The following is a 15,066-nucleotide window of genomic DNA, read 5'->3' on the forward strand; positions in this document are numbered from 1 at the left end:
TTTTAGAAATAGCTTGAACCCAAGAAGCTTGGGTGAGCTGCAGAGCAGTGCCAAATGGGCACGAATCCACTTTTTAAAAAAATTATTGGCTTTGTTGGGTCTTTGTTGCTGCACACGGGCTTTCTCCAGTTGCTGTGAGTGGGAACTACTCTTGTGGTGTATGGGCTTATTGCAGTGGCTTCTTTTGTTTCAGAGCACAGGCTCTAGGCATGCAGGCTTCAGTAGTCGTGGCTCGCAGGCTCCACAGTTGTGGTGCATGGGCTTAGTTGCTCTGCGGCATGTGGGATCTTCCTGGAGCAGGGCTCAAACCCGTGTCCCCTGCATTGGCAGGTGGATTCTTAACCACTGCACCACCTAGGAAGTCCCTGTACATATCTCTTAAAAGGAGTAACTTCTATTTGGTTTTCAGAGGTCCTCTCATATCTGCTAATTCTAAAAAAGTAACCATGCTAGGGGCTTCCCTGGTGGCACAGTGGTTAAGAATCTGCCTGCCAATTCAGGGGACACAGGTCCAGGAAGATCCCACATACTGTGGAGAACCTAAGCAACTAAACCTGTGCACCACAACTACTGAGCCTGTGCTTTAGCGCCTGGGAGCCACAACTACTGAAGCCCGAGAGCCTAGAGCCCATGCTCCGCAACAAGAGAAGCCACCACAATAAGAAGACTGTGCATTGAAATGAAGAATAGCCCCTGCTCTCTGCAACTACAGAAAGCCTGGGCGCAGCAACAAAGACCCAACACAGCCAATAAATTAACTAATTAATTAATTAATTTAAAAAAATAAAGCAGACTGGTCTCTAAAAATGGCCCAAAGAAGTACATTAAACAAAAGGAAAAAAAAAAGATAAAAAATAATCAGGCTAAAATAATCCTTATGCCAAAGAGACATATTTTAGGGTGGAAAATTCTGCTTCCTTACAATGTGCAGCTTAAACTGTCATCTAATTTAAAATGTTTATACCCTGGTCTTTTTTCAGACTGTTTCAAGGCTTGAGTCATTTAATGAAGCAGGAGGCTGAAGTACATAGGGTCCTTTAATGTTCAGTATTTCTCCTTCGTATACTTGCCCCAGGCAAAATTGTATGAAGTGAAAATTTCTCTTACCCTGTATCTCTACCCCCCATTTAGCAAAAAGAATTTCTGTGGACCTTACTTGGGTCTTCAGCATTTCCTTCTCCAATCTACTTCCTCTTTTCTCCAACAAAATGTAAGTCTTAAGCCCCATTCTTGAAGAGAGTTTCATTTTAAAGTCCTCTAACCCTACCCTGTATCTCTGCCAAGTGAAATAATTATTATCAGATAAACTCATTTGTGCTCATATCTTCTACTTAATGTATTATCCATCAGGAAACATACTACCTTAACTCACCTAGAATGCAATAGCCTCCTTAGAGGTATTTTTTTATTAACTTTTATTGAAATATAATTGACATACAATAAACTGCATGTATTTAAAGTATACAATCTGATATCTTTTTTCTTATTAGTAATGTATGTATGGCAATCACAATCTCCCAATTCTTACCCCCCCAACTCCCTCTGCTCCCCCGCCCCGGCTTTCCCCACTTGGTGTCCTTATGTTTAGTGACATTCTTAACGAAAGCCAGGGAGAGGAGATGATTGATGGGCACTTGTCATGTTTGTTTTGTCAAAATTAAAATACCAAGTCAAAGGATGAGAAAGGAAGAAAATCAATGTTGACTGAGCACTTGCTGTGTGCCAGGAACATGCCTAATCAGCTCTGGCCACACCCACCAATCTGGGTGGGTGTGGGAACTCAGCATGTCCCCACAATCAGTGCCTAGGTCACAACTTTCCCCCAGCTTAGCACATAAACAGTCATACTTTCATAATACACGCAGTCTATCACACACATTAGACACAACCGCAGTACACTTTAAACCCACATACAGCACAAATCGCATTCAAGCATAAGCTATATAACACAGTTATTAACACCTGTACTAATTACAGAACACATACTCTGTACACATAAACAAATTTCACACACATTGGAATGACATAATTTATTCAGGGAAGGTAAGATCTTTCAGCTTGCAAAAGTATAAGGAGAATCAATATCAGGAACGTTCCTGGGTTAGTCTCAAAGCAATTCCATATGAGCTGAATCTTTTCAAAAATGTAGAAGTAAACCAGGTAAATGGGGACAGAAGGGTATTCTAGGCAGAGAAACAACATAGGCAAAGTTATGATAGCAAGAAACCATGTGAAACATAACTCTCAGTAGTTGGAAAACATAAGCACATGAATGCAAGGGCTCTTGATGTAGGCTGGGGCCACCACCTGGGAAGCAATGAACACTAAAACCTGTGGGTATGTGTCAACTTTCTAGTTGTTGATCTCCTCTAACAACCGCATGTCCTCTATGGCATCAGCAAACCCGTTCATGCCACAATGGAATTCAACGTAGCTGTAGCTCTTGTCATCTTTGTAGTTGTTTTTGCTATTCTCCCGGTAGCACTTGAGTGTTTTGAAGGGATATGGGGCCCATATATATACATTTCTGTGGCGATCTCTCCAGTTCCTGATGCATATATGCTCAATTTTGTGCCATAAGGTATAGACGAAGATGTGATAGTTCCTGTCTTTTGGAATACCTCTTTCCCTCATCAGATCATTGCATTTGTACTTGCTGAATTCCCAGTTTGTGCTCAGGTGGTGCTGTTTCATGAATTCCCTCCAGGAAAGGTTCTGGCTGTGTACAAGAAGCCCACATAGAGGGAACAGCAGGGCCAAGAGAGGACCTAGGACCTTTAGAGAGGATGCCATCTCAGTCACCAGGGCTACCTGTGGGTCCACAGGGAAGAGAGAAGAAAGCATTATCTCAACACTGCCCTAACAGCTGGGCTCTTCCTTAAAATTCCTTTCGCTTCCAGTGTAGGCACTTGGACCCAATTTTACCATTTAGTTCTCAGGCTAGAAATTGATAAGTCTCATTAGATAATAAAGTAAAAGAACTGAAAATATGCTACAGCCTGAGTGAGACAAGCACATAGTTGATGAAGTTTAAAAAATTGTAAAAATTGATGAAGTTTATTTTGAGAATTCCAAATACCTCTTGTCTGCCCTCTCTTCCACCTGAACTGAGGAGCCAATCATCTTCTAGCTAGCTGTTTTGCAATCCAGATCAATTCTCAGAAGAGCATGTGTCCTAAAGAAAACGGTATTTTAAACTTTATGTCTGTAGAGTGGAAAGGGTTGTTGCCTTTTAAAGGGATACAGAAGATGAATAGAGACTTGGGAGATATTTTCCAAGCAGAAAGGCTTTGGTTCCCTGAAATCCTAGGCTGCAACTACACTGACTCTGCAAGATAGTGCTTCCCAGGATCTTGACTTCTTTATAACACTTCCTCAAAGCCTGTGTGAAACACATTATCACTGCTGACTCCCCACATCCCTTCTTAGAGGCCATTTCCCTGATTATCATCAATATAAATGATCTTGACTTGTTGCTAAGAATGTCATCATAAAGGAACTCTAGTTTTGAAATACTGTTCTCATCAATCAAGTACCAAGATTGACACTGAACTCACAAGAGCTACTCTGATCAAAATTAGAGTGGAGAGTTGCTTGGAAAAGTCTCTCCTTTAAAGCAGTCCTCTGTCTTCATTTCCCATGAGGAGTATACCTGGCCCTGTGGAATCTCTAACCTGATTCTCAACTCTCTGAGCGTGATGTCTTCAGATGCACCAAATAATAATTCTCTGACAGACCTGTGAGAGTCTAATGAGAGATGTGTGTTGAGAGCATATCTGAGAATGTCAAGTACTACATGAAACATAACACAAGGGGTAGGCACGTTCTCAGTTGTGGCACCCTACCCCTGGCTCAAAAGACCTAAATGGGATGAGACGACCAGGATTCAAGCTGCTTCAATGTGTAGTTGGCCCTCTGTATCCACCTGCTCTGCACCTGAGGATTCAACCAACCACACCATGGATTCAAAATAGTTCAAAAAAAAAAAAAAATCCAGAAAGCTCTAAAAAGTAAAACTTGAATTTTCTGTGTGCTGGCACTATTTACATATTATTTACAGCTACAAGGGTGAGTTAAAAATTATCTGCACGCCAGTTATATTAAAACTTCTATAAATTCTACAGCCAGAGTGAGGATAATTTTTGATTCACCCTCATATTTACATAAAATTTACATTGTATTAGGTATTATAAGTAATGTAGAGATGATTAAAGTGTATAGGAGGATGCACGTAGGTTAGACGCAAATACTACATACACCGTTTTATATAAGGGACTCGAACATGCTCCGATTTTGGTATCCTGGACATGGGGGGTCCTGGACCAATCCCCTATGGATACCAAGGGACAATGATATTATGCTCAGGAAGACTGGGGAGGAAGTGGGGAGGAGGGGAAGGGTGGAGAGAGGCTATAAGAACTGTACCAGTGAGATTAATGCTGTGTTGAATCCAGGTCTCTGGTTCTTACAAGTTGGATCACTGTCTATTCTTAATTCCACCATCTAGAAGTCTAATCAAGCCCCTTCCAGTGTTTCTGGGCCTTTCCTTCTTAGCATTCTCAGCACCAACCCTTCTAACCATAACTCACCCTATTCAGATCCAACAGTCCTGGCACTGGTCTTCGTGGGGTCTGTTTATGGATCTGAGCAGCAGAGAGTCTGTGTCTTTCCTCTTTTCTTAGAGCCGAGAAGTCTGCAGCAGTGAAGGAAGGAAGGAATAGCAGTGGGTGATACAGTGCCCCAGCTGATTGGCAGTAGGTGGTGGTGGGGCAGGGGTGGGGGACAGCCTTACTAAGAGAACCGGTTCCCATATCTTCTCATCTAGAACACTTGGGTTCACTCTGAGAATAGCCTGGAGCAAAGCTGTCAAACATCAAAAGCTGACCTGTGGGCTTAAAGGAATTGTAAGGCCCTGGGTAACCCCAGAGAGGGGTTATCTAGAGTTATCTGGAGACAACCAGAGATCTGGCTTCTAAACTCATTTCCCAATTAAATTCTAGGAAAAAGTCCCTGAATGGCTATGTTCCACAGGGACTTCAGTGAGGAAAACCACACCTGGAGTTGTAAACTGTGGGACTTTCCTTGAGAGGTGAAAAGCATCTAGTCAAAGGTGCAATTTGTGGAGAAAGTGACATCCTTGAATGTGTTTTCTATCAACATATTTCTTCAAGGGCTGTTCCTAGCTAAGCCTCCTTGGTTGCATTTCTCACTGGGCCACCTTGTTATCACAATGTCATAAAGGGAGATGGCGGGGAAGTAGAAGGATGTGAAATGCATCCCTCTCCACAGATGCATCAGGAATACACCAAAAGATGCAATAATTCCCACAGAGAACCAGCTGAACACCAGCAAACGACCTCGGACACCAGAAAGGACTGCAAAGATCCCAACATAACTGGGTAGGACAGAAGGGAAAAGAAAAAAAAGGAGACAGAGGAGGAGAAGAAAGGAAAGGGACAGGTCCCACACCCTGGGGTGGGGGGATCTGAAACAGAGGGGAGATTGCTGAATTTGCGGAAAGGTCCCTTATCTGATGGGGAAACCCCTTCTCCAATGGGGAATTTCCCTGGGTCAGAAGGGAGGCATTTAGGACTGTTCAAAGGGTGAAGCAGCTGAGCTGTGGCAGATGGGAAAGAGTGGGAAACACACAGAGGGTCTGTACCACGGCTCAGTGTGTCCGGACCGAGACATCGATTCACAGCTGAACAGGGGGTCTGGGAGCTGGAACGTGGGAACCAGAGAACTGGTTCAGGGTGAGAAACACTGTTGGCAGTGGGGAGATGGACTGAGAGGACAGGAGGGAAGAAATCCGCAGCAGAGTGCCTACTGCAGAAAGCTGTGAGGCCATAGTGGCAGCTGGATACTGCTGACTCACAAGCCAGGGGGGAGGAGCTGCAGGCACAGCCTCTCTCTCGGCACCTGTGACAGACAAAGGAAGGACTCCTGTGGGCCTAGCTAACGCACTCAGGGATAACAAAGGCCCCTGGGCGGGGCTGGCCTAGGGTGCCTGCGGCCGAGATCCAAAAGCCCACAGAGTGGCCCAGCTCTGAAGACATTCTGTTTACACCTGAGCCACCAGCATCCCTCTGCAACAGGCACTGCCACGGCTGACTGAGCCACTGTGACACAAGCAGGGCACCCTGGTGGAGTCATAGCAGGGGGGAGGAGCCACGGTTGGAGTCGATTTTGGCCTGAGCCACCCAAGCCCCCGTGACCTAGGCAGGGTGCCACTGCTCACTCACTCCCAGGGAAGGAGCCACTATTGTACCCTTTCTCCCCACACACACAAGCGCTTACAGATGAACAATAAAGGAAACTCTGCTGGTCGCAGAATAATACAAAAAGCCCAAGGCAGATAGAAGGACACTTATAGCTGAGACCCCAAGGAAACAGAAATGTTAGTATTAATTCCATTGATCTGGTCCATTCTGGGGTCAGTTCTAGTATTTTTTATTATTATTGTTAATTACGATCTTAGTCCTAAGGGATCTACACATTTTATAACATATTTTTTATTCTATTTTTATTTTTAGCCTTTTTATATATTTCTATTTCTAGCTGTTTTTTGTAGTGCTGACTGTATCTCTCCTACCTTCTTTTCATCTCTATCTTTTATACATTTCTATTTCTTTCTTTTTCTTTTCATATTTCCAGTCACACTATGCTCTTCTGTTGCCCTGTCTTCTATCCTTTATTAGTTTATTTTATCTTAATATACTTATAAGCAATATTATTGGTCTGCTCTGTCTCCTTGCTTTATTCTCCAGATGACACACTGCTTTGGTATTTATTATTAGGTTTTGTCTTTACCTTAGTTCTAAGTATAATTGTCTGATTTCATTCTGAGAATCTTCAGTCTGTCTGGTGGTACTCTAGCTCTTTATTATATTTGACCTTAGCTTTCAAAATCTCACTGAATTTGTGTTTGTGTGTGTGGTGTTTTTTGTTTGTTTGTTTGGTTGGTTTTGTTTTTGTTTTTGTTTTTTGCTCTGTTTTGGTTTTGAATTTCTGTTGGTTTTCTCTTTGAATGTCTGATAGCATACTGGGGTTCTTCTGCCAGGTCTTTCTAGTGCCTTATGTTCTATTGGATTCAGTATTTGTGTGTCTTATACATGTATGTGTTTCCTTGACTTAGTATCTGTTTGACTCAACACTCTGCCATTAGTCTGGGACTTGGACAGTCTTCTTTAAATCCCTTTATTGCCAGGACAAGCAACCTCTGAAGTTTGGATTACTATGAGAAAACAAAGAAACACCATGCAGACAAAGGAGCAGGAAAAAACCTACAAGACCAAATAAATGAAGAGGAAATAGGAAAATTGTCTGAAAAAGAATTCAGAGTAATGATAGTAAAGATGATCCAAAATCTCAATAACAAAATACAGAAAATACAAGAAACAGTTAATAAGGACTCAGAAGAACTAAAGAGCAAACAAACAGTAATGGACAACAAAATAACTGAAATTAAAAATACTCTAGATGGTATAAACAGCAGAATAACTGAGACAGAAGAACGAATAAGTGAGTTGGAAGATAGAATGGGGGAAATAACTGACATAGAACAGGAAAGAGAAAAAAGAATAAAAAGAATGGAAGACAGTCTCAGAGACCTTGGTGACAACATTAAGTGCACCAACATTTGAATCATAGGCATCCCAGAAGAAGAAGGAAAAAAAAAAAGGGTTTGAGAAAATATTTGAAGAGGTTATAGTGGAAAACTTCCCCAACATGGCAAAAGAAATAGTTAATCAAGTCCAAGATGCACAGAGAGTCCCATACAGAATAAACCCAAGGAGAAATACATCAAGGCACATATTGATCAAACTAATGAAAATTAAACACAAAGAAAAATATTAAAAGCAGCAAGAGAAAAGCAACAAAAAACAGATAAGGGAAAACCCATAAGGATAACAGCTGATCTTTCAGCAGAAAATCTGCAGGCCAGAAGGGAATGGCAGGATATCCTGAAAGTCCTGAAAGAGAAAAACCTACAGCCAAGAATACTCTACCCAGCAAGAATCTCATTCTGATTCGATGGAGAAATCAAAAGCTTTACAGACAAGCAAAAGTTAAGAGAATTAAGCACCACCAAACCAGCCTTACAACAATTGCTAAAGGAACTTTTCTAAGGAGGAAACACAACAAAAGGAAAAGACCTACAAAAACAAACCCAAAACAATTAAGAAAATGGTAATCGGAACACACATGTCAATAATCACCTTCAATGTAAATGGATTAAATGCTCCAACCAAAAGGCACGGACTGGCTGAATGGATACAAAAACAAGACCCTTATATAGGCTGTCCGCAAGAAATCCACTTCAGACCAAGGCATACATATAGACTGAACATAGAGGGATGGAAAAAGATATTCCATGCAAGTGGAAGTCAAAAGAAAGCTGGAGTAGCAATACTCATATCAGACAAACTAGACTTTAAAGTAAAGACTATTACGAGAGATGAGAAAGGGCACTACATAATGATCAAAGGATCCATCCAAGAAGAACTTATAGTAATTGTAAATATCTATGCACCCAACAGAGGAGCACCTCAATACATAAGGTAAATGCTAACAGCCAAAAAAGGGGAAATCAACAGTAACACAGTAATAGTAGCAGACTAACACCACACTTACATCAATGGACAGATCATCCAAACAGAAAACAAATAAGGACACACAAGCTTTAAATGACACATTAGACCATCTCGACTTAATTGATATTTATAGGACATTCCATCCAAAAACGACAGAATACACTTTCCTCTCAAGTGCACACAGAACATTTTCCAGGATAGAGCACCTCTTGGGTCACAAATCAAACCTCAGCAAATTCAAGAAAATTGAAATCATATCAAGCATCTTCTCAGACCACAACACCATGAGACTAGATATCAATTACAGGAAAAAAACTGCAAAAAATACAAACACATGGAGGCTAAACAATTCACTATTAAACAACCAAGAAATCATTAAAGAAATCAAAGAGGAAATCAAAAAATATCTAGAAACAAACCACAATGAAAACACAACAACCCCAAACCTATGGGACGCAGCAAAAGCAGTTCTAAGAGGGAAGTTTATAGCAATACAGGCCTACCTTAAGAAACAAGAAAAATATTGAATAAACAAGCTAACCTTACACCTAAAACAATTAGAGAAAGAAGAACAAAGAAGCCCCAAAGGGAGCAGAGGAAAGAAATCATAAAGATCAGATCAGAAATAAATGAAAAAGAAAGGAAGGAAACAATAGCAAAGATTAATGAAACTAAAAGCGGGTTCTTTGAGAAGATTAACAAAATTGATAAGCCATTAGCCAGACGCATCAGGAAAAAAAGGGAGAAGATGCAAATCAACGGAATTAGAAATGAAAAAGAAGTAACAACTGACACCACAGAAATACAAAAGATCACGAGAGACCACTACAAGCAACTATATGCCATTAAATTGGATAACCTGGAAGAAATGGATAAGCTCTTACAAAAATACAATCTTTCAAGAATGAACCAGAAAGATATAGAAAATATGAACAGACCAATCACAAACACTGAAACTGACACTGCTATTAAAAATCTCCCAACAAACAAAAGCCCAGGGCCAGATGGATTCACAGAAGAATTCTATCAAACATTTAGAGAAGAGTTAACACCTATCCTTCTCAAACTCTTCCAAAATATAGCAGAAGGAGGAACACTCCCAAACTCATTCTATGAGGCCACCATCACCCTGATACCAAAACCAGGCAAAGATGTCACAAAAAAAGAACATTACAGACCAATATCACTGATGAATATAGATGCAAAAATCCTCAACAAAATACTAGCTAACAGAATCCAAGAGCACATCAAAAAAATCATACACCATGATCAAGTGGGGTTTATGCCTGGGAAGCAAGGATTCTTCAAAATACGCAAATCAATCAATGTGATACATCATATCAACAAATTGAAGGATAAAAACCATATGATCATCTCAATAGACACATAAAAAGCTTTTGACAAAATTCAACATCCATTTATGATAAAAGCTCTCCAGAAAATGGGCATAGAAGGAAATTACTTCACCATAATAAAAGCCATATATGACAAACCAACAGCCAACATCATTCTAAATGGGGAAAAACTGAAAGAATTCCCTCTAAGAACAAGAACAAGACAAGGGTGTCCACTCTCACCATTATTATTCAACATAGTTTTGGAAGTTTTAACCACAGCAACCAGAGAAGAAAAAGAAATAAAAGGAATCCAAATTGGAAAAGAAGGAAAATTGTCACTCTTTGCAGATGACATGATATTATGCATAGAAACCTCTAAAGACTCTACCAGTAACCTGCTAGCACTAATTGATGAATTTAGTAAAGTAGCAGGATATAAAATTAATGCACAGAAATCTCTTGCATTCCTATACACGAACAACGGAAGAGCAGAAAGAGAAATTAAGGAAACTCTCCCATTTACCATTGCAACAAAAAGAATAAAATACCTAGGAATAAACCTGCCTAAGCAGGCAAAAGACCTGTATGCAGAAAACTATAAGATACTGATGAAAGAAATCAAAGATGATACAAAGAGATGGAGAGACATACCACATTCTTGGATTGGAAGAATCGACATTGTGAAAATGACTGTACTACCCAAAGCAATTTACAGATTCAATGCAATCCCTATCAAATTACCAACAGCATTTTTCACAGAACTAGAGCAAGAAATCTTACGATTTGTATGGAAACTCAAAAGACTCCGAAGAGCCAAAACAATCTTGAGAAGGAAAGATGGAGTTGGTGGAATTAGGCTTCCTGACTTCAAACTATACTACAAGGCCACAGTGATCAAGACAGTATTGGCACAAAAATAGAAAGGAAGATCAATGGAACAGAATAGAGAACTAAGAGGTAAACTCAAGCACATATGGGCACCTTATCTTTGACAAAGGAGGCAAGAATATACAAAAGAAAAAAGCCTCTTCAATAAGTGGTGATGGGAAAATTGGACAGCAACATGTAAAAGAATGAAATTAGAACACTTCCTAACACCATACACAAAAATAAACTCCAAATGGATTAAAGACCTACATGTAAGGCCAGACACTATAAAACTCTTAGAGGAAAACATAGGCAGAACACTCTATGGCATACATCAAAGCAAGATCCTTTTTGATCCACCTCCTAGAATCATGTAAATAAAATCAAGAATAAACAAATGGGACCTAATGAAACTTAAAAGCTTTTGCACAGCAAAGGAAACCGTAAACAAGACAAGAAGACAACCCTCAGAATGGGAGAAGATACTTGCCAACGAAGCAGCGGACAAAGGATTAATCTCCAAAATATACAAGCAGCTCTTGCAGCTCAATATCAAAAAAGCAAATAACCCAATCAACAAATGGACAGAAGATCTAAATAGACATTTCTCCAAAGAAGACATACAGATGGCCAACAAACACATGAAAAGATGCTCAACATCACTCATCATTAGAGAAATGCAAGTCAAAGCCACAATGAGGTATCACCTCACACAAATCAGAATGGGCATCATCAAAAAAGCTAGAAACAACAAATGTTGGAGAGGGTGTGGAGAAAAGGGAACTCTCTTGCACTGTTGGTGGGAATGTAAGTTGATACAGCCACTATGGAAAACAGTTTGGAGGTTCCTTAAAAAACTGCAAATAGAACTACCATATGATCCAGTAATCCCGCTACTGGGCATATACCTAGAGAAAACCATAATCCGAAAAGAAACATATACCATAATGTTCACTGCAGCACTATTTACAATAGCCAGGACATGCAAGCAACCTAAATGCCCATCAAGAGATGAATGGATAAAGAAGATGTGGCATATATATACAATGGAATATTACTCAGCCATAAAAAGAAATGAAATGGAGCTATATGTAATGAGGCAGATAGACCTAGAGTCTGTCATACAGAGTGAAGTGGGCCAGAAAGAGAAAAACAAATACTGTATGCTAACTCATATATATGGAATCTAAAAAAAAAAAAAAAAAAAATGGTACTGATGAACCCAGTGACAGGACAAGAATAAGGATGCAGATGCAGAGAATGGACTGGAGGACACGAGGTTGGGGGCGGTGGGAGCGAAGGGGAAGCTGGGACGAAGTAGAGAGTAGCATAGACATATATTTACTACCAACTGTAAAATAGATAGCTAGTGGGAAGTTGCTGCATAACAAAGGGAGATCAACTCGATGATAGGTGATGCCTTGGAGGGCTGGGACCGGGAGGGTCAGGGGGAGTTGTGGGAGGGAGGGTATATGGGGCTATGTGTATAAATACAGCTGAGTTACTTTGGTGTACCTCATAAGCTGGTACAGCAGTGTAAAGTAATTATATTCCAATAAAGAGCTTAAAGAAAAAACAAAAACAAAATGTCATAAAGCCTAGCAGAATATGCCACCCCCAAATATGCCTCCCCAAAATGTGTCTCTTTGGCACGTGGATTATTGTGAGCTGAACACAGTCAAGGCACACAAGACTCAGGAAGAACCACTGGGCTTCCATCTAACTACCTACAAGAATTGTGGACAAAGAATATCACCTGCCATTTCAGTAAAGAAAGGATACTGAAGCCATCAAGCCAGCAACCACTGCAGCCACCCGCAACGCTGCACGCGGAGAACTCAGGATGGAGACAAGCAGGATACTGGCCCTAGATAGTTAAGGTGCATCTCAAAGGAAAGATTTCAGTGAGCCCAGACTCTTGCATCTTCTTATACATAGAAAAGTGCTAAATTCATTAAACCTGAGATGCCTGGTTTTTCTTAAATTTACAGTAATCTTTTGATGTTCCAACTACCTGCTTTTTTTGTTGTTGAAAAACTGTATATCCTAACTCCTCCCTTACCTCTTCAAAACAGCCCCTCAGAGCTATCTCAGAGGCTGTCTACCAAGCTTAAGTCCTCAGTAAGTCTGCCAAGTGAAACAAAATTCTCACCGTTTAGGTCGTGCCTTTTTTTCAGTCGACAGAATGTGGATAGGGAACTTGTTCCAGGAAGAGAGTTACACCATGGATAATTATAGTGTAGGTGTGTAGACAAGAGGACCCTAGCAAAGTCTCTTTGCTAAAATTTCTCTCTGTCCCATTGTCTCTGCAAGCCTCAACAAATATTTGTTTACCAACATTTGCTCCCTTCAGCTTCTGGTGAATTGCCTTCCTTCCCTTAGCAGTCCCGAAATACTATCCCTAACTTCCTCTCTTGTCCTTAGCTGAAAATGGTATTTGAAGTATCGGCTTTGGCCACTGGGGGGTGTTTATTCAGCTTTCCTGGGTATTGCCCATTTATACAGGAAATATACATTTTGTTAAGCTTTTGTTCATTTTTTGTAAAAAAATTAATAAATAGAAATCCCAATTAAATAGAGTCAGGGGACCAGAAAGGGGAGCTCTCATGCAGAGCGTACAAGGATAGCAGAGCCAACAGGAAGAAGAAAGATTTCCTCTTCTTTCCTGGCTCAGACATTCAGAGACTCTCACAACTCAGCCGAGGAAAAGCCATGCACACTGTTTACTATAGCCCACCCAACTTCTTTTCCCCCTCTATAAAAGAGTTCCCTCTCCATTTTTGCTGGAGACTTTCATGTGGTTCACCATGGTTGAGGGCCCCAAATTGCAATTCTTTGCTGTTCTCAAATAAACCCATTTTTTGCTGGAGAAAAAACTGGCAGTCTGTTTGTTTTAGAGCAAACATTTTCTCTCGTTGATTTATTTATTTATTTATTTTTTATTACAAGGGGATCTCAGCCAGGTCTCAGAACCCAGAAGGACAGAGGGAAAATTCTTTTTCCTGTCCTGTAGTCAGAATGTTTAGTTTATATCCAGAATTTGTCTTTAAAGCATGTTAGTAGAAATGCCATCCTGCTTCTTCTCTTTGAAAGGGAAATATGTCATCAGGATTAGATAGGGATGTGTTGGCATTTATAGGGATGTGTTAGTATTTACAGAAACTCTGGTGCACTTCAAGCCCTAGCTCATGTCAAGTATTCCTTGAATAATGGGGAATCATGTGCTGATAGACTAGATGGGGGTTGTCTCAGAGGATGCTGTAAATCCAACTACTCTCTAGTTCTTTGGGTGAAGAGGGGGAGTAAAAAGGCAGGAATACTGGGCACCTGGCTATGGAGGACTTGAGAGATGACTCTAAGAAAAGATAAGATGTCCATCCTGTACCCATACATCTTGAGCCCTTCCCAGCAAATTAGTGTTATCCACTGAAGATGTAAATGAAGCAGTGACTCAAGATATGTAGAGGCAGGAGGGAGGCACTGCTAGAGCTCATGTGTGAAGCAGCAAGCAAAGAAAGAGATCCATTTCATGTCTGCTAATAATTCTTTTTCTGGGAAAAATCTCCAATTTAAATTGTGCTAGGAAGTTAAGTGAAGGGCAGTAGTTTCTCTTGAGTTCACAGGGTCTCCACTGCTATTAGCTCAAAATAATTTACATGCCAAAGTAGCACATCTTGGGGAGCCCTCTTCTGAACCCCTAGTTTTTTAACAGGTAGCAATACAGTACCATATACTGTATACTTAAAATGTGTGAACAGGGTAAATCCTGTGGATTCTCATCACGCACATATACTCATAAGGGGAACCATGCCAAGTGATAGGTAATGTTTGTTAGCTTGATTACAGTGATTATCCCAGAATGTGTATGTATACCAAATCAAGTTGTATATCTCAAATATAAACAATATGTGTCTGCTATACTTCAAATGCTTTCAGTTCAGTCCTTACACATACACACACAAACACACACACAAACACACACACACTTTCCCTCTTTAGCAGTTAATGTCTATCCTCAATTTTTTCCTAAATATTCCGAGGGAGAAGGAAGGGATGTGAGAATTGCATTAAAAGGAATCATTCTCTCTGGAACAAATGAGACAAAGGTTTTTGTGTCATGGTCATTGATCTGATTCGCTTTAGTCTTAAGCCAGAGTTTATGAGGATATTAAAGTGTGTGCATGTTTATAAACTAGAAAAGAATTAAAAAAGGAAAGGAGGAAAAAAAATATCTCACACACAAGACAGTTATTTTCTCAAATACCTGG

At 40.3% G+C, this 15,066-nt stretch overlaps 1 protein-coding gene across 1 annotated transcript; it reads right to left on the bottom strand.

Moving 5' to 3' along the window:
• Positions 1 to 2,194: 2,194 nt before the first annotated feature.
• Positions 2,195 to 2,793, bottom strand: EDDM3B (epididymal protein 3B). Its single transcript, XM_057719856.1, has one exon. The coding sequence runs from the start codon at positions 2,791 to 2,793 to the stop codon at positions 2,353 to 2,355; it is 441 nt and encodes a 146-aa protein (XP_057575839.1). The 3' UTR covers positions 2,195 to 2,352.
• Between the last annotated feature and the right edge of the window lie 12,273 nt (positions 2,794 to 15,066).

Source organism: Hippopotamus amphibius, chromosome 2 (assembly GCF_030028045.1).
Source record: "Hippopotamus amphibius kiboko isolate mHipAmp2 chromosome 2, mHipAmp2.hap2, whole genome shotgun sequence".
Taxonomy (NCBI): domain Eukaryota; kingdom Metazoa; phylum Chordata; class Mammalia; order Artiodactyla; family Hippopotamidae; genus Hippopotamus; species Hippopotamus amphibius.